The 24,894-nt window shown below is 46.7% G+C and overlaps 1 protein-coding gene across 9 annotated transcripts in view; it reads right to left on the bottom strand.

The window, feature by feature from the left end:
• The window catches only part of SHANK2 (SH3 and multiple ankyrin repeat domains 2), a 998,986-nt gene that overhangs the window by 707,170 nt on the left and 266,922 nt on the right, over positions 1-24,894 (bottom strand). For all 9 annotated transcript variants that reach the window (XM_063944111.1, XM_063944110.1, XM_063944114.1 and 6 more), the window contains 2 exons: positions 17,842-17,993; positions 10,078-10,245 (listed from right to left, as the gene is read on the bottom strand). In XM_063944111.1, the coding sequence (XP_063800181.1) occupies positions 10,078-10,245; positions 17,842-17,993 (320 nt within the window). The remainder of the gene's footprint in view (positions 1-10,077; positions 10,246-17,841; positions 17,994-24,894) is intronic.

The following is a 24,894-nucleotide window of genomic DNA, read 5'->3' as shown; positions in this document are numbered from 1 at the left end:
AGACACTTTCTCATGCATAATAAACAATAATAACAATATGACTCCCCAGATCGTGGTAAAGCTGGCAGAGCACCGGAATTCTAGGCGGGCAGGTTTTGTGTGCCTCTGTTTAGCCTGGCACCTTGTCATTATTTGTACCCCTTTTTAGAACTATACAAAAATTATGCATTCATCCAATGGCTTTTAAAAATGTGTAGCTAACGTTTTCACCAATAAGCCCATCCATTTTTATACGCAAGAGTGTGCGAGTGCGGCATCACATGGCGCAGCTCATTGTCCATCATAAATGGGCAACACTGGCGTCATTTGCCCTAGTCCCTCTGTGGGATTCCCTCTATGCAGCTGTGCCTTTAACACCGATTGCTCCTACTAGTACAGAGCATTACAGAGGGTAATGGGGCAGATGTATTAACCTGGAGAAGGCATAAGGAAGTGATAAACCAGTGATATGTGCAAGGTGATAAAGGCACCAGCCAATCAGCTCCAATATGTAAATTGACAGTTAGGAGCTGATTGGCTGCTGCCTTTATCACCTTGCACATATCACTGGTTTATCACTTCCTTATGCCTTCTCCAGGTTAATACAACTGCCCCCTTGTCCCTTCCTGCAAAGTAATTACTTTAAAAAAAAATGTAAAAATAAATAAATAAAAATTAATATGTAAAAACACAAAAGTTTAGTTTCAGCCATTCTTTTATGTTATACTTATTTGGTCCACTTGTCCCAATGCTATCAATATTGATACCTGTAAAAAAAAAATAAAAAAAAATGCTTGTTTGAAGTCAACCGGGATACTGAAATAGTCAGACAGGAGCATCTGGAACTATTTTCTCATATTTAACATTTCCCTATAATTTAAACGTAGAGCTTCCCACAGTTACTTCAGATCAACCCATGGGAACCACAATGTTAAAGAATAGGGCATCAAGTTAAAGACAGGAAAGTCGATTTCTCCATCGTGGGTGTGTCGGCGAACTGTAAACCACCAGGCAAGAAAAAATGTTTTACAGTAAACTTGTGTTTAAATACTTTAAATAAAAACAAAAATGTTTTAATAAACTGTGTGATATGTTCCATTTTTCTTTGGAGAACTACAGATCCCAGATGGTCCAAGTACCAGGGCCAATTGGTACTTGTGGTTTCCTAGGGCCAGCTTGCCGTGGCAGCCATTTCTGCAAACTGGGTACTGTATGTTGGGTTTTGTACTTTGTCATTGATAATAAATGTTTTCCTTGTATTAAGCCTTTATTACCTCTATTCACAAAGCCCAGGGAGTATGAATAAGATCCCAAGAGTCGGTTTTACCCAGGACGGTGGTCGCACAATTAGTTTTTTTTAAAGGATGCTACAAGACGTTTCAAATATTTATCAATCCCCTCGGACCGCCCACTTCAAAAGTAAAGATGACGCTATCCGAGAGACTGTCTACTTTCCCTGGAGCAGGGTCGGATCCAGGGGGGGGGGGGCGAACGGGGCGAACGCCCCCCCTAACAGTCATAGCCACGCCCACTTACATGAGGTGGGGGCTGCTGCCAGGTGATGGTGTGTGGCTGCACTGACATCCCTCCCGATCCTCCGTGTCCCCGGGGCCCCTAGCCCCATCTGCCATCATCACATGCCGTCACCCCCACCTTGGGCAGTGTGTGCTGCCCATCGGTGTGTTAGTAGTTACATGTGGCTGGTTGTGTGTGCTACATAAGAAGCACATGTGCAGCCTGGCAATGCTTTATGTGCTCTTTAGAGCATTAATGGACAGTTGTTATGGGAAGTGTTAGGAGTAAAGAGTGTAGGGGAGGAGTCAGGAATAAATAAACCGCCCCCCCTAAAAGAAAAGTCTAGATCCGTCCCTGCCCGGGAGTCCAGGAGAAATCCATGGAACTGGGAACCCGGCAAACATGATTAATACTGGTTCAAACCGAAAGACAGCACTGCATTTGGGCAGCTTGAACACTTTAAAGGCTGAATACCTCATATTAAACATTTACCAGAAGATGCGGCTCATTAGAAAGTTGCTGTGACAACCTTGCATCCCTAGAGGGCGCCAGAGGCCCAATGTGAATCACATAGGAGAAACTGGAGATGCTCTGTCAAACAGGCTTTTCTTAATTCATCATTTACAAAGAGAAAGTCAGTGTGGGAACTGGCTGCATGGCCGGCTCAGATAGGTAAGACTAGCCCGGCAACTGCATGAATGTTTAATACTAAATGTTACAGACTGATTTAACTGCCCTCTGCAGTGCTATGGAACAGGAACCAGGGAACATGGACCAGGGAAAAACAACCCCCCCTTCCCCCACTGTAACCTGCAGCAAAGGTGCATTCTCCATTCATACAAAAATAATCCGTCCTCTGAAAAAAAGAAATGCAAACGTTTCATGCTTTAACCGCAGTAGATAATGATAGCAGCAGCTGAGTTGATCACACAGACTGTATTCTCTATGCTTCTCCCCTGGTGCGTTATTCAAACATTCAGAAGATTCATGTTTAACTCAAATCATTTGACAAGGACAGTGAAATGCCATTAACTGCATAGTATTAAAGGGGGGGGGGGGGGCCCTCCGGAAGATCTAGGGTCATTTCTATTTATAGCACAGTTCATATTATAAACATATCTACATATACACAATATAAAATACTTTTACTCACACACAAGGCCATTTACCAAACTACACCAATGTACATCACTTCGCTTATCTCAAAATATCTCCCAGCCCGACCTCTTCGCTCTTCACAAGACCTGCGTCTCCCATCCACACTCATTATTCGCTCCCACTCACGATTGCAGGACTTTCATCGGGCTGCACCCACTCTGTGGAATGCCCTACCACGCACAATAAGGGGGACATTTACTAAGCAGTGATAAGAGCGGAGAAGTGAGGCAGTGGAGAAGTTGCCCATGGCAACCAATCAGCACTGAAGTAACATCTATAATTTTCATACTATAAAATGATACAGAGCTGCTGATTGGTTGATGGGGAAATATCTCCACTGGCTCACTTCTCCGCTCTTATCACTGCTTAGTAAATGTACCCCTAAGGCTCTCCTCTAGTCTCCAAACTGTCAAGCGTTCCCTGAAAACTCACCTGTTTAGGCAAGCGTATCAAATTCCAGAACCGCTCACATAACTTTCATAAACCTTCCTATCAAATTGCATCCACTCTGTACAGTCCACACATATCTTCACATGTCTTCTCATTCTTCACTTTCCCTTCCTCTCGAACCCGGTTCATCATTGCTATATGACCATATCATACAGCCCACCAAGAACCTTTGCAATCTGGTGGACAATTATGCAATAGATAGCACCTTTCCTTGTGTATACTACATGCCTATTTCCCTATAGATTGTAAGCTTGCGAGCAGGGCCCTCCTGCCTCTATGACTGTTTGTTATTACCCAGTTTTGTTATATCATTGTTATTTCCAATTGTAAAGCGCTACGGAATTTGCTGCGCTATATAAGAAACGGTTAATAAATAAATAATACATATACAAAACGTGTAAAGATGTATGTATATATTTGTTCTTCATAGGCTCCTACATGGCTTGATGGATCTGGACCAAACTTGGTACACATACCCTTCATTGGCCATCTTAAAGTACTGGCAGGTTTAAACTAAAAGAATCCACCCCTTACAGGGCCTAGGCCACATATCTGCTTATTGGTCTGTTTGTTTGTCTGTCTGTCTTGATGAAACCAACAAGAGGTGGTCCAGTTGGATTCTGGCCAGGTTTTAGGGGGGGGTTAGGGTCCCGGTTGGACCTCACTGCGGAATGCACAGGGAAGAATTTTGACCCAGGGAGCCTGTTCTGGGCCTTCCACTGGATGGATTTGGAAGAAAACTTCAGCGTGGTAACACTGGATCTCCGAAAATGCTGCTAGTGCCATCTCCTTGACCAAGGTAAATGACGCACGTACACACACACACTGATACAAACACACACACGGACACAAACACATGCGATATAACAGAAAATGTGATTCATCAGACCAGGATTACTTCCTTCCATTGATGTGTGGTCCAGTTCTGACGTTCATGTGCCCATTGTAGGTGGACAGGTGCAGCACATCAACACACAGCTACAATGCATTGTGTGTTCTGACGTCTGTCTATCACAGCCAGCATTAACTATGGGATCAGATGGAATACACCCAAGGATACTCAAAGAGCTAAAAGATGTCCTGGTTACACCTTTAACAGAATTATTTAACCAGTCACTAAATACAGGTGATATTCCAGAGGACTGGAAAAGAGCAAATGTAGTTCCACTGCACAAAAGTGGAAGCAAGGAAGAAGCAAGTAACTACAGACCAGTAAGCCTTACATCAGTAGTAGGGAAAGTAATGGAAAAACTATTAAAAGAAAGAGTAGTGGAATATCTTAAATCAAACAACTTACAGGATCCAAAACAGCATGGATTTACTGGTGGGAGATCATGCCAAACAAATCTTATTGACTTTTTTGACTCTGTGATGAAAATAATAGATCAAGGGGGAGCTGTAGATGTAGCATATCTAGACTTTAGTAAGGCATTTGACACTGTCCCACATCACAGACTGCTAAATAAACTTGAAAGCCTGGGGGTGGATTATAAATTAGTGAAATGGATAAGAACCTGGTTGCAGGATAGGAAACAGACAGTTGTAGTTAATGGAGTGCAATCTATGGAGGGAAATGTTACCAGTGGAGTACCCCAGGGATCTGTACTAGGTCCAGTTCTCTTTAATATCTTTGTTGGTGACATTGCAGATGGTATTGAAGGGAAGATATGCCTTTTTGCAGATGATACAAAGATATGCAACAGGGTAGACACACCGGGAGGGGTCAAACAAATGATTGATGACCTAGGTAGGCTTGAGAAATGGTCAAGAACGTGGCAACTACAGTTTAATGCTAAAAAATGCAAAATCATGCACTTGGGTCTCAAAAACCCAAAGGCTAAGTATAGTATCAAGGGTACTATAATGGAAACTACTGAGGAGGAAAGAGATTTAGGAGTCACTATTTCAAGTGACTTGAAGGCAGGAAAGCAATGCAACAAAGCAATGAGAAAGGCAAGTCAGATGCTTGGTTGCATTGGGAGAGGAATCAGTAGCAGGAAAAAAGAAGTGATAATGCCACTGTATAGGTCATTGGTAAGGCCCCATCTGGAATACTGTGTCCAGTTCTGGAGACCCTATCTCCAGAAGGATATAAATACATTAGAGAGTGTACAAAGAAGGGCAACTAAAATGGTGCATGGCCTACATCACAAAACTTACCCGGAAAGGCTAAAAGATCTTAACATGTATAGTTTGGAGGAGAGAAGGGAAAGGGGAGACATGATAGAAACTTTCAAATATATAAAGGGTCTTAACAAAGTTCAGGAGGGAAACATTCTTCAAAGGAAAAGAAGTATTAGAACTCGAGGGCATACATTGAGACTGGAGGGGGGGAGGTTCAGGGGAAATTTAAGGAAAAATTACTTCACAGAAAGGGTAGTGGATAAGTGGAATAGCCTCCCATCAGAGGTGGTAGAGGCTAAGACTGTAGGGCAATTTAAACATGCTTGGGACAGGCATATGAATATCCTTACAAAGAATCAAGGTTAAAAAAGGGTTGAGATTGCCTAAAGGATAAAATAAAAAAGGGGCAGACTAGATGGGCCAAGTGGTTCTTATCTGCCGTCAAATTCTATGTTTCTATGTAACTATTGCAGCAATTTGTGCCAGTAGCTCTTCTGCAGGATGGGACCAGACAGGCTCGCCGTCTCACCCCACAGGCATCAATGAGCCTTGGGCCCAACATGACTCTGTCGGCAGCCTGAAGCCATTTAATCTACTAGTATGTATTATGACTGTGGGAGGACTGCGGAGTAGCTAAAGGAAATAAAACATGGGAGGAACATATAAACTCCACACAGAAATAACCATGGTGGAAGAAGACCCAAGCTCCCGGGGGCTATGAGCAACCGTGGCATTTTGACTAAAAACATGTCCCAAAACGTACACCAAAACAGCTGGATTTTTGGTCAGGTCAGACTATTTTGAGAGTATATGTGGATTTGGGGTCACTGCGGTTCTTCGCTATGAGAGGCCAGAGTAGCTTGCCAAGTTAAAGAAAAAACTAAACCACATCAGCGCATGAACACACAATTGGGAACGGTGCCAATCACTTCTATTAACTTCACGGTTGATCGGTTCCTTCATCAGTTTTCATGCAGCTAAACCGCACTAAGTCCTGATGGAAACTAATGTGTGAAAGAGCCCTTAGAGTTACAAATGGCATCTCACGAAACAAATTAGATATTTCCCGACAGGAAAGCGCAGCGACGGTGATGAAAGGCAGCAGATGCTCTGTGCACAACATGAAGTCCTTCCACATTTCACACCAATGGAAACACAAAACATAATTATGGTTTAGGAATTGCTCTCTGTACTAGATCAGTAATCCCCTTTTTTTGCCTAAGCACTTGAACGTCACCTAGAATAATATTTTCTCTGCATCCTTCATCCGAACGGTCACTTTCTCTGCGTCTTTTCCAGCACAATTATATATTTATTAACAGATATTTAAATATTGCAGAGAGAATATATATCGCTTTACAGAGAATATTTCAGTAATTTCTATTAGTCCCCGTCCCATCAGTCCCTGTCCCAATTTGACGGCCGATAAGAACCGCTTGGCCCATCTAGTCTGCCCATTATTTACCTTATGGTAACCTTAACTTATATATTCCCTATTCGTCTATACACTTGGGCTAAGTTTTTGCCAGTGGTCAATTGACTGACTGGTATGGGATTTTTTTTATTTATTTTTTAGAGTGGGAGGAAATCTGTGCACCCAGATGAAAGCTACACAAACCATGGCGGATACATACAAACTCCACACAGAGAGTGGCTTAGTCTGCAATTGAGCTCCTGACCTCATGGCTGAGAGCCAAACATTTTTTAATCACTCTGCCAACTGTGCCACCCAATTACATCAGAATTAAGCAATATGGGTCTAATTCAGACCCAGACGCAGCTGCGCATCTGTACGCTGTGGCTGCGTCCATCAGGTCTACGCATGCGCACTGACCATAGTGCCACCAGTCATAATGATTGACAGCTGCAGGCGTCAGTGGGGCGCCGCCGCGTTTACTGCCCGTTGTCCGGACAACGCAGTCGTGTCCGGACAACTTTCTGGGCGGCAGTGTGACGTTACACGCAGCCGCTCTGAGGAAAACAAAGGCACAGGCAGGGGTCATCCGCTAATCATTGCAATCACAATTAAATTGCAAACGAATCGTGGGGCTGCGCCACACACCTGCTGGGTGGCTCCCAGCATGTGAGTAGATGAACGCAGATCTTGCTGCGGAAGTAAGATCTGCATCCATCTCTGAATAACCCCCTATGTCCGTCTACAGCAGCCGTCGAACTTAAAAACTATCCACTGCCTGGACTTGCAGTTCAACAACCGCTAGCGACCTGTTCATCCTACTTTTGGCTTATAGTGCACAAATGAGCTGGAACCTGGAAAAACAGGAGTGGCAGTGAGAATGGCAGCTGGCCCAAGGTAAACCGGGAATTCTGAGCCTCGTTAGTCTCACACGGAGTGCCTGCCTTAATGGACATGGATAGTGAGAGCAAGCAGAGAGACTTGGCATGACTTGGAGGGAAAACGAGCCTTAGCGGCGATGGATTCTTTGTTTACATGCCCAGCAATACAGTGTCTAAGTATTTAATTAAGATTAAATGATGATGTTATAGTGTGTGAGGGAGACTGTCGCCACTAACCGCACAGTCACGCGTCTGTGTGTCCTATGTGAGGCTGCCGGCACTAACGGACGGCTAATCGCCTCTCCGCACTGTGAGGTAAGATGTGCAGGGTGAAAAGGCTATCTGCATAAATCCATAAATGGATGAGTTTACAAATAAATCCTCCGTGAAGCAAAAACATCAGCATACTAATAGCACCAGCACCAGCGATGATGTCTTGTTTTACCACAGAGCGACTGATCGCCCATTCTAATGCTCGCTGCTAAGGAAAGCTAACGCACCACATCTAATTGTGATGGAAGTAGCCCAGCGCGCAAATTAATGGGCCGTAATATGGAAGCGCAGAACTGTTATTTATTTCTGGCAGAAGCCACGGTAACGGTTTAGATGTACTCCCCTCTGTAATTAGAACATAGGGGTCTGTGTACTAAGCCTGGGAGAGAAATAAAGTGGACAGAGATAAAGTACCAGCCAATCAGCTCCGAACTGCAAAATGACAGTTAGGAGCTGATTGGTTGGTACTCTATATCTGTCTACTTTATCTGTCTCCAAGGATTAGTACACACTTAGACCCCTTAGAGCAGGGGAGGGAATCCTCCGGCCCGCGGGCCGTATTAGGCCCGCAAAGCCGTTGGTTCCAGCCCACTCGCTTGTGTCAGTGAGACACGCCGCCGCTCAGTCCGGCGGCAGCGCGTCTCAGCTGTCAGGGAGGAGAGCGCGGCTACTATGTCCGGCGGCAGGTAAGATCTCAAACCAGCCGCCGGTTTGTGAGCCAATCAGAGCTCACGGACCGGCAGCCAATCAGGAGCCGCCGCTGCCGATCCGCGAGCTCTGATTGGCTCAGAAACCGGCGGCTGGTTTGAGGTCCTACACGCCGCCCGACATAGCCGCGCTCTCCTCCCTGTCCTGACACCCTGACACCCGCCGGATGGAGCAGCAGCAGCGGTGAGTAGCAAAGTAGAGTGGGGGGGGGGGGGGGGCACTGTGGCGGCATTTGTATACCTGGCACTGTGGAGGCATTTGTATACCTGGCACTGTGGGAGCATTTGTGGATCTGGCACTGTGGGGGCATTTGTATACCTGGCACTGTGGGGGCATTTGTATACCGGGCACTGTGGGGGCATTTGTATACCGGGCACCGCGGGGGCATTTGTATACCTGACACTGTTGGGGGCATTTGTATACCTGACACTGTTGGGGGCATCGGTATACCTGACACTGTTGAGGGCATTGGTATACCTGACACTGTTGGGGGCATTTGTATACCGGGCACCGTGGGGGCATTTGTATACCGGGCACCGTGGGGGCATTTGTATACCGGGCACCGCGGGGACATTTGTATACCTGACACTGTTGTGGGCATTTGTATACCTGACACTGTTGGGGGCATTGGTATACCTGACACTGTTGGGGGCATTGGTATACCTGACACCGTTGGGGGCATTGGTATACCTGACACTGTTGGGGGCATTGGTATACCTGACACTGTGGGGGCATTTGTATACCTGACACTGTGGGGGCATTTGTATACCTGACACTGTTGGGGGCATTGGTATACCTGACACTGTGGGGGCATTTGTATACCTGACACTGTGGGGGCATTTGTGGATCTGTCACTGTGGGGGCAATTGTGGATCTGGCACTGTGGGAGCAATTGTGGATCTGGCACTGTGGGGGCATTTGTGGATCTGGCACTGCACTATTGGGGGCATATGTGTATCACGTCCCATTTTAATTGGCCACACCCAATTTTTTGGTGCGCACACACAGTACCTCCAAGGGGCAGACCTACTGGGGGGTAGGGTCATTTTTTTAAGTGGAGAATTTTGTATGGCCCCCCGAAGGATTTTATAAATATACAAATGGCCCTTGGTAAAAAAAAGGTTCCCCACCCCTGCCTTAGAGACAGATCAAGCACCATCCTCAGGACTGCACACATGACGTGGATTGCAAACACACAGGCAGGCCACAAAATGCCTCCACTGTGGATGTGATGACAGCAGTTAGGCACGCCAGCCATTATCCTCATAGGCCCTGTAGTGTTATAACCCAGCTACAGTTACACAGGGCCATAGAGAGGATCCATGAGGCCCAAGTTCTGGGGGTGTGGCCATGTCCACTGGAAAAAAAGAACCTGTAAAATATTCTGCACTGCGGTACAGTCTCCCTCAGCAGCTGGCCCAGGCCCACACCCCTCAAACAGACCTGGGCCGGGTAATCAGTTACCAGATTTGCACCCCCTTGCATTGCTACATGGTTTGCATAGGTGCAGATTTGATCTTGGTGGTGTACAGGAGGTCATAGTATGTGAAAGATGAGGTAGAGTATCAGCCTCACCTGGTGAATCTCGTGCCAGCCGTTCTCGTCTTTGCAGCCAACGGAAGCGTGTTCATGTAGCAGCAGCTCACAGCAGTAGGGATCCCCACCCACCATCGCTGTGTGATACAGGGGGGTCAGACCGCGGCTGTCCTTGTAGTCAGGGGAAGCGCCCAACTCCAGAAGGGTCTGCAGAACGGCAGGATATTAGAAAGTGGAAGGATCGAACACAAACCATGACATCTATAGATAATTGTCAGCTAACAGGCTGCTATGCCACAGAGCTAACAATCTAAACCAAACCAGCTGCTTAGACATGGATAAATTATTTTATTACAAATTTCACATAGCATATTATAGTATTTATTTATTTCATTTGTAGAGAGAATACTGTTAAGAGTTCAGATTTGCTGTTTAAGCTCATACGCTTGGACCTGTAAACATTTACAGTGTGCAGAAAGCATCAGATTCCTGGCCATTCACTGCTGTGAAGAACATCCGTGAGGGGGTGTCGTACGGTATGCCGGCGCTCGGGCTCCCGGCGCCCAGCATACCGGCGGCGGGAGCCCGACCGCCGGCATACTGACAGCGTGGCGAGCGCAAAGGAGCCCCTAGCGGGCTCGCTGCGCTCGCCACGCTGCGGGCACGGTGGCGCACTACGCGCGCCACACTATTTTATTCTCCCTCCAGGGGGGTCGTGGACCCCCACGAGGGAGAATAGTTGTCGGTATGCCGGGTGTCGGGATTCCGGCGCCGGTATACTGTGCGCCGGGATCCCGACATTCGGCATACAGAAGACCACCCCCGTGAAGCATGAGGCACTAGATTCCCAGTAAGGTGTGAGAGAGGATCAGTGTGGGGTCCACATAACATGGGGGGATAGGATACTTCGTAGGCGCGGCTAGACTCTGCCCCTCTTCATTCATCCATTCACTGAAATGCGCAATAGTAGCAGGCACCTGTTCAGAACAGCTGTGATTGGAAGAAACCTCTCAACTCTCGCCCAATCAGAGCCTTGAAACCCCAATCAGGATTATTAAATAGAGCTATGGGTCTTCAACCTGGGCCCTCCAGCTGCTGTGGAACTACACATCTGTTAAATTCAATTAACTTACAGGAAGAAAAAGCAATACCTTAAATACACAAATGTTCAGGCTGCTGCGACCTCTAATCGTGTGTCAGTTAAACCCCTATGAAATGCGTACACGTTGCATAAGCACACCGTCACGCTGTAAGCTCAAAGTAGCTACACGTGCGGCGGAATACACTTTATAACCCCTAACAGGAAAGGAAATGCGACACCAATTGTATATCTAATGTTGTGGTCCAACGCAGCAACAAATATATACTTAAAAGGGGGTACAACAGAAATACAATAATACAAGAGAAGAAGCTACAACCAATAGATACATACATTTGTTTGCCTGCGCACCCGGATCCGGTCCTCAGTCAATCTGGATAGATGACCTTCAGAGAATAGACTGAGGCCGGCCAGGAGGCTTGTTTTTATACAATGGTCCAAAGCATGAAACAAAGGAAACTGTAGTCTCTTCTTTCATAGGTCAAAGAGCTGGTCATTTACAGTACATGAGGGGTCATAGGTCGGTTTGAATAGGTGGGCGATGCCTGCTCCAGGTGTACTTGCAGATGTTTTCCACTGGGTTCCCGCCGAATATCAAGAGTACAATACATACAGTGTGATATTAATAATATATTCCTGCGCATATCTATGCCAGGAGCGTGCTACTTTCTGCAAACTGCCATCGGAATATTGCCCTTGAAATACTGTACAACTGGATACCAAACACCACCTCCTAACCTAATTCTGTCCCCTCATATCCTGTAAAGTTGAATCCCTCTATTGTTCCATTTCTAAAGTAAATGTAACTTGCTGGTGTGGTGTGTGGGGGCTATGTGTAATTATGCACTACGTGGATGAAATGTCAGCTATGTCTTTGTGGCTTTTCCATGCGAATGCGTATGCTACCGTGTTTACTCATACCACGCGCTAATACGCAAGGCCTCATGAGCCAATGTACACAGCGTGCGGGCATGTGCACGCACGGCAGAACAAGCACACGCACGGAGGCCACTCTGTGTGGTGTTTGTACTTGATGCATGTGGGTATAATATTTTCGACTTCGACACATCCCAGCATGCCTTGTCACAGTTTTGCTATTAAGGCATGCTAAAACTGAGGCAGGGCATGCTGGGATATGTAGTTACACAGCACCTGGGGGGCCGAGGTTGATCCAATCTAAGAGCTTTGAAATCAGATCTGGCCCACCAAAAATGGGGATAGATGGGAGATACAGTATGACCCTGTCAATTAAAATTCTACGTCATGATGAATATTGGTTCTGTCTATAAATTGGCTGATTCACCTATAGGAAACGGTTACATATGAGGTGCATATGTCCCCCTTTAATAAGCTCTGTAGTAAAGACCGTACATACCTAGGGGGAAATGTGCTAAGCCTAGGAGAGCGATAAAGTGGAGATAGATAAAGGACCAATCAGCTCCTAGCTGCCATGTTACAGGCAAGAGCTGATTAGTTGATATTTTATCACTCTCCAAGACTTCGTAATCTGCCCCCTGGACCACTGACCAGAAAATAACATTGTGACATTGACCAAGGATTTATCAGAAATTTCCCCATTTATAGATTATTCTATGGGGTCAATCCAATTACAAGGAATGATGCGCGTTGCCACTGCAGCGGCGTTGAAACATCAGTAATGGCACCAAAACTCGCACCCCTCGCTCCCCGCCCGAATTCGCACTTTTGCTTGCTCCCATATGGGGCTGCAAGCAGTTTCTTGCAAACTCAGGCTGCCGTAAAGTGCGTCTGTTGCCAGGCTTACTCGCAACCGCGGATGCACAATGGGGAGTTGGACTGTTCCAAATATATAAAGTTATTTACAAAGATGCTCATTTAGTGAAAGTGAATGAATAATGAAGCTGGAACTGTAAGTAGATGGGCGGCAGATTTCACAGTCAGTGAGTAAATTCTAAATAATGCAGCAAACAGAGAGGTGCAATTTCTTAGACGAAGGATCTAATTGCAGAGAAATATCAAATCCATTTGCTGACCATAATGTGTGTGGCACAGGCCGCCTGATCTGACATATAATGAGTTTGATAAGAGCTCTAAGTCCGAGTAAATTGCGATTTTCCTCTATCACAAGGTGCAATCAGAGAGGAGCACATTGAAATGCAGAATATTGCCTGCTACATTGCAGCTAATGGAAGATTTCAAGCAGGTGACCCAGTAAAAAGCAGAAATATATGGAATTAAATTCAGGCCATGAGAAACCCTGGAGGGGCACATGATTCTCAGAGATGAGAAACAGTTTGAGGCACGGCAAGCAACCGGAGGGTCAGAAAACCGCGACGAAGCAATTACTGGACACATGTAACGCAAGAGACTCCGGTGTAATTCCCAGCATGACAGACAGACAGATGCATAGAGGAGCAGATGATAGATAGATAGATAGATAGATAGATAGATAGATAGATAGATAGATAGATAGATAGATAGATAGACAGACACAGACAGACAGTTTATATCTATCAGTCTACAGTATCTATCTATCTGGTCTATTTACTGAAGAGCAGGTTTTTAGTAGTGGAGATGTTGCCCATAGCAACCAATCAGATTCTAGTTATTATCTTCGAGAGGGTGCTAGATAAATAAGTACTGCAGAATCTGGTTGCTATGGGCAACATCTCCACTTCTAAAAACCCGTCTGTATGTCTATCTATCTCTCTCTCTGAGTTTATATCGATCAGTCTACAGTATCTATCTAAGATAGATAGATAGATAGATAGATAGATAGATAGATAGATAGATAGACAGACAGACAGACAGACAGACAGACAGATAGATGCTAAGATGGAAAGATAGATAGATAGATAGATAGATAGATAGATAGATAGATAGATAGATAGATAGATAGATAGATAGATAGATAGATAGATATAAGCTTAGATATATATAAGCATAGATATATATAAGCATAGATATATATAAGGATAGATAGATAGATAGATAGATAGATAGATAGATAGATAGATAGATAGATAGATAGATAGATAGATAAGGCATAGATAGATACTAAGAGAGAAAGAGAAGAGATCAATAGTTACTTATATAGATCCTGTAAATGTTTTATAGATAGAATGATTTAATGGATCTATTAAGGCTCTAGTGACCTGTTACCAGACCAACACGACCACATTCACATCTTGCCTCGGGCAGGTTACTTACAACATAACAAGAGTCAGCCACTTAGAACTGCTTACTAGGGAAGTGTGTGTTTCAGCTGAAGAGCATCGGTAATAGAGTGGAGCACCAGTCTATATTTCCAATTATACCCAATATGCACCAATAAAGTTAATATTTTTAGTCATAGCCACCAGATTGTCATTTCATTATCCTCAGTCATCCCTCACTTGCGTGTCCACCCCCACGAGAACCGTAACCGCAGAACCTCAGAGACCAGCAAGCACAGGGAAGGAACACTCACCGGAACATCAGAGGTCTGATCTGGAAGTGACAGTCACATGACCACTGGGACCCGGAAGCTGCCGCTGCTGCCACTGGGCAGCAGGTAAATGACCGCTGGGCCGCTAGGGGTGATATGTCAACATTCTAACATGCCGACATTTCATCATTGTCTACACGATAGTCAATGTCATCATTATGACCATACTTAATAGCCGTGCTTACGGTTGACGTATGATAGGATAACATACAGTGTCATATACTCTAGTCAACTGCCTATAGCCCTATATACATTATGTACATAATTTGTCATTTGTCCATCTGTCGTGGCGCCCCACACTCGGGGTCCTCGCAGCTAACTCAGCGTGTTCAATTTGCTGCGGGGTAAACCCTGCGCCTAACCGGGGCTCCAGTTGCTTTATCCTGCCAAATGACACATACACATACAGATGAATATGTAAGGACAAACAAGGCATTGAGGGGTCTATTCATGAAGCAGTGAAAAGTGTGGAGAAGCGAGCCAGTGGAGAAGTTGCCCACGGCAACCAATCAGCACTGAAGTAACATTTATAATTTGCATGCTATAAAATTATAAAGAGCAGCTGATTGGTTGCCATGGGCAACTTCTCCACACTTTTCACTGCTTCATGAATAGACCCCTTTAATGTACCACAGATCAATAGGGTAATTCTAGCTACAGATATTAGCAAATTCTTTGCAGAGTTTTCTATCATTCATAAGAGGAAGTAGGGTAAATTGTCCTTTAAGGCAAAGCAGCAAGTCACCCTATCTCGTGTTGTAAAGGTTCAGATGGGACTGTAAGCAGCTGAGTGGAGAGATTGGTAAGACTGAGGGGAGGCTCCGAGTGTTGAGGGAGATAGTGAAGACAGACCGGCTCCCCACGAAGAGGCGAGGTCGCGGTAAGCGTTTATAGAGCAGGAAGCTGAAAGAGGCTAATGGGATTTCTACAGAGCAGATCCAGTCAGGAGTCACGGAGTCAGTCAGCAGAGGTAATGATAAAGAATGAGATGATCAGATCACTAGCGGTATCAGGTGTTTGAAGCAGAAGCAGGAGCTGGGAACTGGCAGGGTTTTCTATTATTAAAGTTTGTGTGTCAGACTGTAGAGTCAGGGTCTGAGGGAAACGAGATATAAGCCCTGGCATGCATTCCGCCAACGTATTTTGGAAATAAAGAAATTAAATTGAGACTGAGCAGAGGGCATCAATGTCACAGCATATAGGATGATGTTTAATGGCTCCAACAACACTCTGATACCATAGTGAGGGCCAAACACAGAGGGGACTGGTTTGAAGTTGACATATTCTGAGGTTTGGACTTAAGATACGCCAAACTTAAAACAGAGCGTATTGAGGTGTCTGGCGGCAGTCACCTGAGCCAAGGCGGGTGCAGATATTGGGCCAGATGCATCATCGCTTGGAAAGTGATAAAATGGAGAGTGAAAAAGTACCAGCCAATCAGCTCCTAACTGCCATTTTTCAAACACAGCCTGTGACATGGTAGTTAGGACCTGATTGGCTGGTACTTTTTTACAGCTACCTCCAGGTCATTGGCCAAGAACTTCCAGGACTTTTTCAAGACATCCGATACTGTCCATCTCAACCACAACTGCGCCTCCACAATATGCCGGTTTGGGCCCTTTTCTCTCCCTTCCTTTTGTAAAAAAACAAAAACCCCTATAGTATAACAGGTTAAAGTAATCCGGACAAGAGCCTAGGTTGCTTAGTGGATGGCCTATGCGCTGGTGGAGAGTGACAGGGCAGTGATAGCTCTATAGGTAGGCCAAGACAGCGATACTGATCAGCATATCGTAATTCGTAATAGGTAAAGTGATGCCTCAAACATCTCTCTAGACCCGCAACATACATCAAGATTAATGCGGAGCACGAGGGAAATCAGGAACAAGCGTGTGCCTATTAAACATGTATTGCTCATATTAATAAGTAATAAGTAAATCATTTGATCAATCAGAATGACATATTGAAATCAGCAGAACATTTTTCAGTTGAAGCATCATAACATTGTTTTATTAGATGTAAGTGGCGTTACTGCAGTTATTGATCTAAGGATTCAAAATTTGTGTCATTATTAATCTCCGCTCTTCTGGAAATAGGGTGTCATTCTGAGTTGATCGTAGCTGTGCTAAATTTAGCACAGCTACGATCTTCATCCCTGACATGCGGGGGGACGCCCAGCACAGGGCTAGCCCGCCCCGCATGTCAGTCCGGCCCCCCCTCACAGAAGTGTAAAGGCACCGCACAGCGGCGATGCCTTTGCACTTCACGAGTAGCTCCCGACCAGCGCAGCTTTAGCGTGCTGGCCGGGAGCTCCTCATCGCTCCCCATCACGCAGCCGCTGCGGACCGCCCTCCGTTCGGTCCGGCCACGCCTGCGTTGGCCGGACCAAACCCACGAAACGACGGCCAAACACCGCCGTTCCGCCCAGCGATCGGCGATCGCATCCCTGCTACAGCCTTCAGCCGTCTGGCATGCGCCGGCGCACTACGGCGCCGGTGCATGTGCAGCAGGGACCCGTTTGCTCTGCTGCGTTTAAATGCAGCGAGCAAACGGGTCAGATGACCCCCATAGTCACTTGCATTACAGTACAAAATATATACTGCAGTGCAATAGAATAACGGATTATGGGGGTTGTTAGCAAAGCAAAAAAGTTACCAAATGGGCAAAGCCATGCTGCACTGCAGGTGGGGCAGATATAACATGTGCAGAGAGAGTTAGATTTGGGTGGGTTATATTGTTTCTGTGCAGGGTAAATACTGGCTGCTTTATGTTTACACTGCAAGGGATTAGTAGGATTTACTGACAATCGGGATGGCGGCCGTCAGTATAAAGACAATGGCATCCCAATCGTCAGTATGACGGCAGTGGGGCGAGCACAAAGAGTCCTCTTGTGGGCTCGGTGGCTTGCTGCGCTCACCGCAGGTTCTATTCCCACTCTCTGGGTGTCACGGACACACACGGGTGGGAATAGCTCCGGTTAGCCGGGATTCCAGCTGTCAGCATTGTCAGCGGTCGGGGCCCCGGCGCCGGTATCCTGATTGCCGGCAACTTGACTTCATACCCACTGCAATGTAGATTTCAGATTGAAAACACCCCACTCAAATCTAACTCTCTCTGCACATGTTTCATCTGCCCCACCTGCAGTGTACATGGTTTTACCCATTTGCTAACTTTTTTGGTTTATGCGTCATCTCATAAGTAATAATATGCTTTGCATTGATGCTAAGCGCAGGGAACATACCACAAGGGGCGTTTGGGTTTTGGCTCGGGCTGCCTTGTGCAGAGCAGTCATCCCGTCCTTGCTCCTGAAATCCAGGTGAGCTCCGCCATTCCGGAGAGCTTTTATCACATCCACAGAGTTGTCCAGCTGTGCCGCCAAAGTGAGAGGGGTGTCTGCAGCAAGAGAGGGACAGAAGTACAACTTGTCAATGAACATATATCACACATATACTAATGATCTTATCACACAGCACATATACTAATGTTCTTATCTTATTGCACATATATTAACATTTTATCATTAATGATCTTATCACAACCACACCAATGATCGTATCATATCGTAGCCATACTAACCTCCTACATTATTTTTTTTTTTTTTACACCGACACTAATGATTTCATTATATTATCATATTGCACTTATTGATTATATCACATCGCACACATAAGAATGATCTTCTATCATACAATGTACTTATTACAGTATATTCCACATAAACCAATGACCTCCTATCGCACATACACCAATGATCTTATTATATCGCACATGCACCAATGGCCTTACTATATCGCACATACACCAATGGCCTGACCTTATTATATCGCACATACACCAATGACCTTATTATATCGCACATACACCAATGGCCTTATTATATCGCACATGCACCAATGGCCTTATTATATCGCACATGCACCAATGGCCTTATTATATCGCACATGCACCAATGGCCTTATTATATCGCACATACACCAATGGCCTTATTATATCACACATACACCAATGATCTTATTATATCGCACATACACCAATGATCTTATTATATCGCACATACACCAATAATCTTATTATATCACACATACACCAATGATCTTATTATATCGCACATACACCAATGATCTTATTATATCGCACATACACCAATGATCTTATTATATCGCACATACACCAATGATCATATTATATCTCACATACACCAATGGCCTTATTATATCGCACATACACCAATGATCTTATTATATCGCAAATACACCAATAACCTTATTATATCCCACATAATGAATTTATCATATTGCACCTATATTAGTAATTTATGATTTTGCACATAAACTAATAATCGTATCACATCACACAAAGAAGAATAATCTTATCATATCACACTTATGATAAGGTTTTTATTATATTGCACATACGAGGGGGTACCCAAAAGAAACAGGAATAGTTAATTAATAATTTGTACATTTTGAAACTTCAGTCACCCTCCAAGTACTCTCCACTTGAATATATACATTTGTCCAAAAGTTTTTCCATTGCTCAAAACATTTTTTAAACTTCTCTTCATTGATGCTTTTTAGTACTTTTGCCGTTTTTGTTTCACTTCTTCAATATCAGCAAAACGTTTTTCTTTTAAGGTCTCTTTTCATCCGAGGAAAGAAAAAAAGGTAGCACAGTGCGAGATCGTGAGAATACGGCGGGTGAGGCAAAGGTGTCATGTCACAGCTTAACACTCAGCGCTGTGTGGGCAGGTGCGTTGTTATGACGGAAGAACCAGTCACCTGTTCACCACAAATCAGGACGTTTCTCCTCAAATCATGACGCAACGTTTTCAAAACTTCCAAATAAAAACTTTATACTGTAGCCGTTTCCACAGCATTTTTCCCCAAAAGGAAACAGAATGTCACAGCAGCACGTTGTTCATGTGACTCAGCCATCACAAATATAGGCGAAAGAGTGAATAAATTGTTGGAAACAAAATCATTGAAGTCAAGCGCTACCTTCCCCCCAACGTCAGCGGGGACACTGGCTCAGAAGGGTTCCGCAAACATTGCCATAGAGACGGAAGCCCGTACTACAAGTGCCCTGACCTCTAGAACATAATTCCTATACTTTTGGGTACCCCTCGTACACCAATGATATCATATCACACTTATTAGGACCAGATTTATCAAGCCTTGGAGAGTGATAAATTGCACGGTGATAAAGTACGAACCAATCAGCTCCTAACTCTCATTTTTAAAGCACAGCCTGTAACATGGCACTTAGGAGCTGGTTGGTTGATACTTTATTACCCTGCTATTTGTCACTCTCCAAGGCTTGATAAATTTCGGCCTTATACTAATTATCTTTTTATATCACACATAAACTCAGGGATGGACTGGGGCTTAACATATGCCCCAACATTCCTCTCGTGGGCTTGTCATAGTCGTGCACATGCACAAAAAATGGGGTGTTGCCATGAATGGCAGGGGCGTGGTCACACATCACAGGGCGTGGACTCTCTGTATACCCCATTTAAGCAAGCTGGCCAAGCAGAGCATCGGGAGGCGAAGCTGCTCCGTCAGGTATCCAGACAGCGGACTAACCCATATCGGCATTTGCTGGACGTTCCAGATTGACATTTTACGCTTATACGAATGATTATATTATAGTGCTCTTATACTGTACCAATGATATTATATCCACTTATATGAATGATCTTATGATTTCCACTTACACTAGCGATCTTACCATATTGCCATTAAATGAATGGTCTTTTGAGATCGCACATATACTAATAATCTTATCCGATCGTACATATACAGTACTAGGTGATTCATCGCGCCCTACGGGCGCTCTTCACACCGTCGTTAGGGGCTACGCCCCGTTAACCTCTGCACGGCTTTGAACATACGCAGGGCGGTAGATAACAGAATCAGAAACGCAGGGCAGTATAGAGGGCATACAGAAATGGTGTCCGGTTGAGATAAGATAGAGAGGCATAGGGGGGGAGAAAGGGAATGTACAGACACGCTGTGCGATCGGTAAAGGATAGGGAGAGTCAGGGTGGTAGGGAGAGGATAAAGAGAGGCAAGGGGTTAGAGAGAAAATACCGTTGCAAGAGGCTACGACCCATTATCCCCTGCACGGGCTTCAGCTGTGCTATAATTGTTATTACATGGAGTATTACCTGATTTTTTTTTTATGGCAGTGGGTAAATATTGTAAGGGGGGAGGGCGTGCGATTGTCAAGGGGGCGTAGGCCTTTGTGAGGGTGTGCAGAGTGGCCGCAGGACACAATGAATAACATAGTGTAGTATATACTGCTAGTGTCTGCATTATGAAGTACCAGATGAGTAACAGCAATGCACTGTAGATAAGATACCAAGGTGCTGTGGCCACAGGTAGCAGAGCCGCCTATACACACAATGGCCACAGGTAGCAGAGCCGCTTATACACACAATACCCACAGGTAGCAGAGCCGCTTATACACACAATACCCACAGGTAGCAGAGGCGCTTATACACACAGTGGCTACAGGTAGCAGAGCCACTTATACACACTATGGCCATAGGTACCAGAGCCGCTTATACACACAATACCCACAGGTAGCAGAACCGCTTATACACACAATACCCACAGGTAGCAGAGACGCTTATACACACATTACCCACAGGTAGCAGAACCGCTTATACACACAATACCCACAGGGGGCAGAGGCGCTTATACACACAGTGTAGGGGAGGGGCAGGGTGCCATGGGTGGAGGGTTGGGAGCAGGGGTGATATGGGTGTGGGAGGGGTTGTGGAAGAAGCTGGTGTGGGAGTGCCGTGGGTGGGGGAGTGGGGGGCTGCGGGTGGGAGTGTGGTGCCATGGGTGTCGGGACAGGTGCGGGGGGCAGGGACGGGTGCAGTAGTGCTGCGGTTGGGGTGTGGGAGGCGGCTGCGGGGTTTTCCGAGGGTTGGCGCGGGTGGGGGAGGGGGTGCGGGAGCAGGGGTGTTGCGGATGGGGGAGGGGCGGGTGCAGGAGGGGCAAATGCGGTGGTGGTGGTGCGGGTGGGGTGGTGTAGCGGGGGAGAGGTGGGTATGGGCATACCTCCCAACTGTCCCGATTTTCGCGGGACAATCCCGTTTTTTGGGGACTGTCCCGCTGTCCCACCCGCGGGCCACAGTGTCCCGCGGTGGGGGGGTCAGTTGGGAGGCTCTGTCAATCGCTGCTCTGCTTAGCAGAGCAGCGGTGAATAGACGCTGTGCGCATACGCACAGCGTCTATTCAGTGGAGGAGTCAGAGGGAGAGGGAGCATGCCAGCGGCTCACAGAGCGCTGGGCATGCCCCCTCAGTGACGAAAACGGAGGCGTGGTCCTCCCGCGAAGCCACGCCCCATTTTCATAGGCCACGCCCCCTTTTCGGGAGCGCGCGCGGCTTCACCGCGCGAGTGTCGGGGGGGGGGGCTGTGGGAGAAGCTGGTGTGGGAGTGCCGTGGGTAGGGGAGGGGGGGTGCAGGAGGGGCAGATGCGGTGGTGGTGCGGGTTGGGTGAAGGGTGCAGCGGGGGGGAGAGGTGGGTATGGGGGAGGGGCAGGGTTGCAGCGGGTGGGGGAGGGGCGGGGGGTGCTGCAGGTGTGGGAGCTACGGGTGGGGGCGGGAGAGCCGCGGGTGGGAGCGGATGTGGGGGATGCGTTGGGTGCCGCAGGGGGGGGCAGCGGGTGTTGGTGCTGTGGGTGGGGGAGGGGGCAGAGTGCCACGGGTGGTGCGGGTGTTGGTGCTGCAGGTGGGGGAGGGGGTGGAGTGCGACGGGTGGTGGGTGGATGCGGTGGGTGCCGCGGGTAGGTGGCGCGGGTGTTGGTGCTGCGGGTGGGGGAGAGGGTGGGAGTGCCGCGGGTGGGGGGCGAATGCGGTTGGTTGCCGCGGGTGTTGGTGCTCTGGGCGGGGGAGGGGGCGGGAGTGCCGCGGGTGGTGGGTGGATGCGGCGGGTGTTTGTGCTACGGGTGGGGGAGGGGGCAGGAGCAGTGGCGCCACAACGTGGGTGCGGGCCGCACCCGGGTGTTACCCTCTGAGGGGTGACACCAAAGTGCCGGCTCTTGCTCAGTGACAGGAGCTGGATGCTGCAACCTGGCTCCTGTCACAGCGCAGAAGCCAGCACTGCAGATTCAGCAGTGTCCGGGTGAAGGCCGTATCCCCCGACCCACAATGTGCCGAAAACGGGGGTCGGGGTGCGAAGCCACGCCCCCTTTTCACCCGCGACCGCCAGGGTGTTATAACAGTAAGTGACGCCTCTGAGCGGGAGTGCCGCGGATGTTGGTGCTGCGGAAGGGGGAGAGGGCGGGAGTGCCGCGGGTGGGGGGCAGATGCGGGTGGTTGCCGCGGGTGGGAGGGGGAGCGAGTGCGGCTGTCAGTGTCAGCATGTCCCCCTGAACTCTGCAGCAGCCGCTAGTCTGTGAGGCGGGTAGTGTGAGTTCCGCTCACAGTCAGCGGCTGCTCTGTCACCAGAGAGTGTACGGGGAGAAGGGAGACAGGGGACTGGGCGGAGATAGGGAGGGGACTGGGCGGAGATGGGGAGGGGACTGTTCCTGGCCAGATCTGTGCCTGTGACTCCGCCCAGCGTTACGGCCAGGCACAGAATCACAGAGTTGGGCAAATATATAGGAGATCAATAATCTTACCATATAGCACTTATACTAACGCTTTTATCGTGTATTGCTTATAGTAATGATATACGTGTCCACACTAGGATTAGGGAAGGTGCTAATCACCGCTGAGGGCACGTCTGCACCTCACTAACATTGCGTCCACTTCTGTATAAGGCCCAGTATCATTAGTATAAGTGCGACTGTAAGATCATACATATAAGCGGAAAGTGATGGGTTTCTTTTTTTCTTTTTTCCCCCCCAAAAGTTTTTTATTGACAGGTGACCATCAAAATCATTCAAAGAAGACACAACATGCATTACATGAGAACATTGAAAAATGCGTAGAACCATAATAGTGATAGTGCTCCACCCAGGGCGACAGCAAAACTATACACTAGAGGAGACAATCAGGTACCGTATCAACATGAGACAACAATAACAATGGGGACAGTTGAACATTTAGGAACAGTGCGATCAGAAGGGGGCTGTGGAATCAAGAGTCTCCAAGATATACCATTTAGTATCCTTAAAACATTTCCGTAGAGCTTCTTTTATAATCGGGGGAAGAGTCAGGACATAGGGTAGCCAAATATGAAAATATTGTTCAGTCAGTTTTTCCTTCTGTAAAGTGGTGTTAGTCCAGTCAAGGTGGAAAAGATGGGAGATCCTAGGGTGCAATAGTGAGATGGGGATGGGATCGGTAGAGATCCACTAGGAGAGGATTGTCTTCTTAGTGGCAGCTGCTAGTTTAATTAGTAAAATGCGCTGTCCTTTGGACAGTCTGACAGGAGAGGATTTCGGATATATGCCCCAAAATGCCCACGTCTTAGTGATATTAAACTGTATCTGTAGGTCTGTTGTGATGTATGACTGGAGTGCCTGACAAAGTGCCTGCACCTTGGGGCAGGACCATAGACAATGAACCAGATCTGCGTCTGGAGCAGCGCATTTGAAACAATGGGACGAGGAGGCGGCCCCAATAAGATGTCGCAGCTTGGGGGTGACATATGCTCTATGTAAGATTTTCTGATGCATTTCTGAATATGAGATTAAACCCAATGTTTTATCCAAATAGGTGTTGGCCTCTAGAATCAACTTCAAAGAGAGATCTGGGAACTCCAGTCTCCATTTCAGGAGACCCACTGAGGCAGATTCTAAGTTCAGTAAGGTGCGAGAGTGTGAGTGTAGGAGGGCTGTAGAAAAGCTACTATTCGCGTCCAGATGCAAGGTTTTGTCCAGATTGCGGGATTTATCCTGTAACGGTATCAAGGACAGAACCTTCTGCACATAGCTACAGGCTTGAAGGAAGGGAAATAATGGGATTTGTAAATAATGAAAACGTGCCATAACCTGTGAATGTGTAAGCAAGGTCAAAGTTTCAGTGTCCAAGAAATGATGGATGTATTTCAGACCTCTGTCATACCAAGTATGAAATATGTGAGAGATTGTGTGGGGTGTAAAGTCTGGGTTACCCCAGAGAGGTAAGAATAGTGACTTATGTCGTGATAGTTTAAGCTGTGAGCGGACCAATCGTCAGGCTGCACAGGTAGAGGATATGAGTAAATTGTCCTTTACGCTATTTGGCATGTAATTGGGGGTGGTGTGTAATAGGGATACCAGATTCCAAGAAGGTGCAAAGGATTGTTCTAAATATGTGTTAGCATATATGCTTTGTCCGCCGATCCAGT

This window comes from Pseudophryne corroboree, chromosome 11, assembly GCF_028390025.1.
Source record: "Pseudophryne corroboree isolate aPseCor3 chromosome 11, aPseCor3.hap2, whole genome shotgun sequence".
Classification (NCBI taxonomy): domain Eukaryota; kingdom Metazoa; phylum Chordata; class Amphibia; order Anura; family Myobatrachidae; genus Pseudophryne; species Pseudophryne corroboree.
This window is presented reverse-complemented; position numbering and strand designations above follow the sequence as displayed.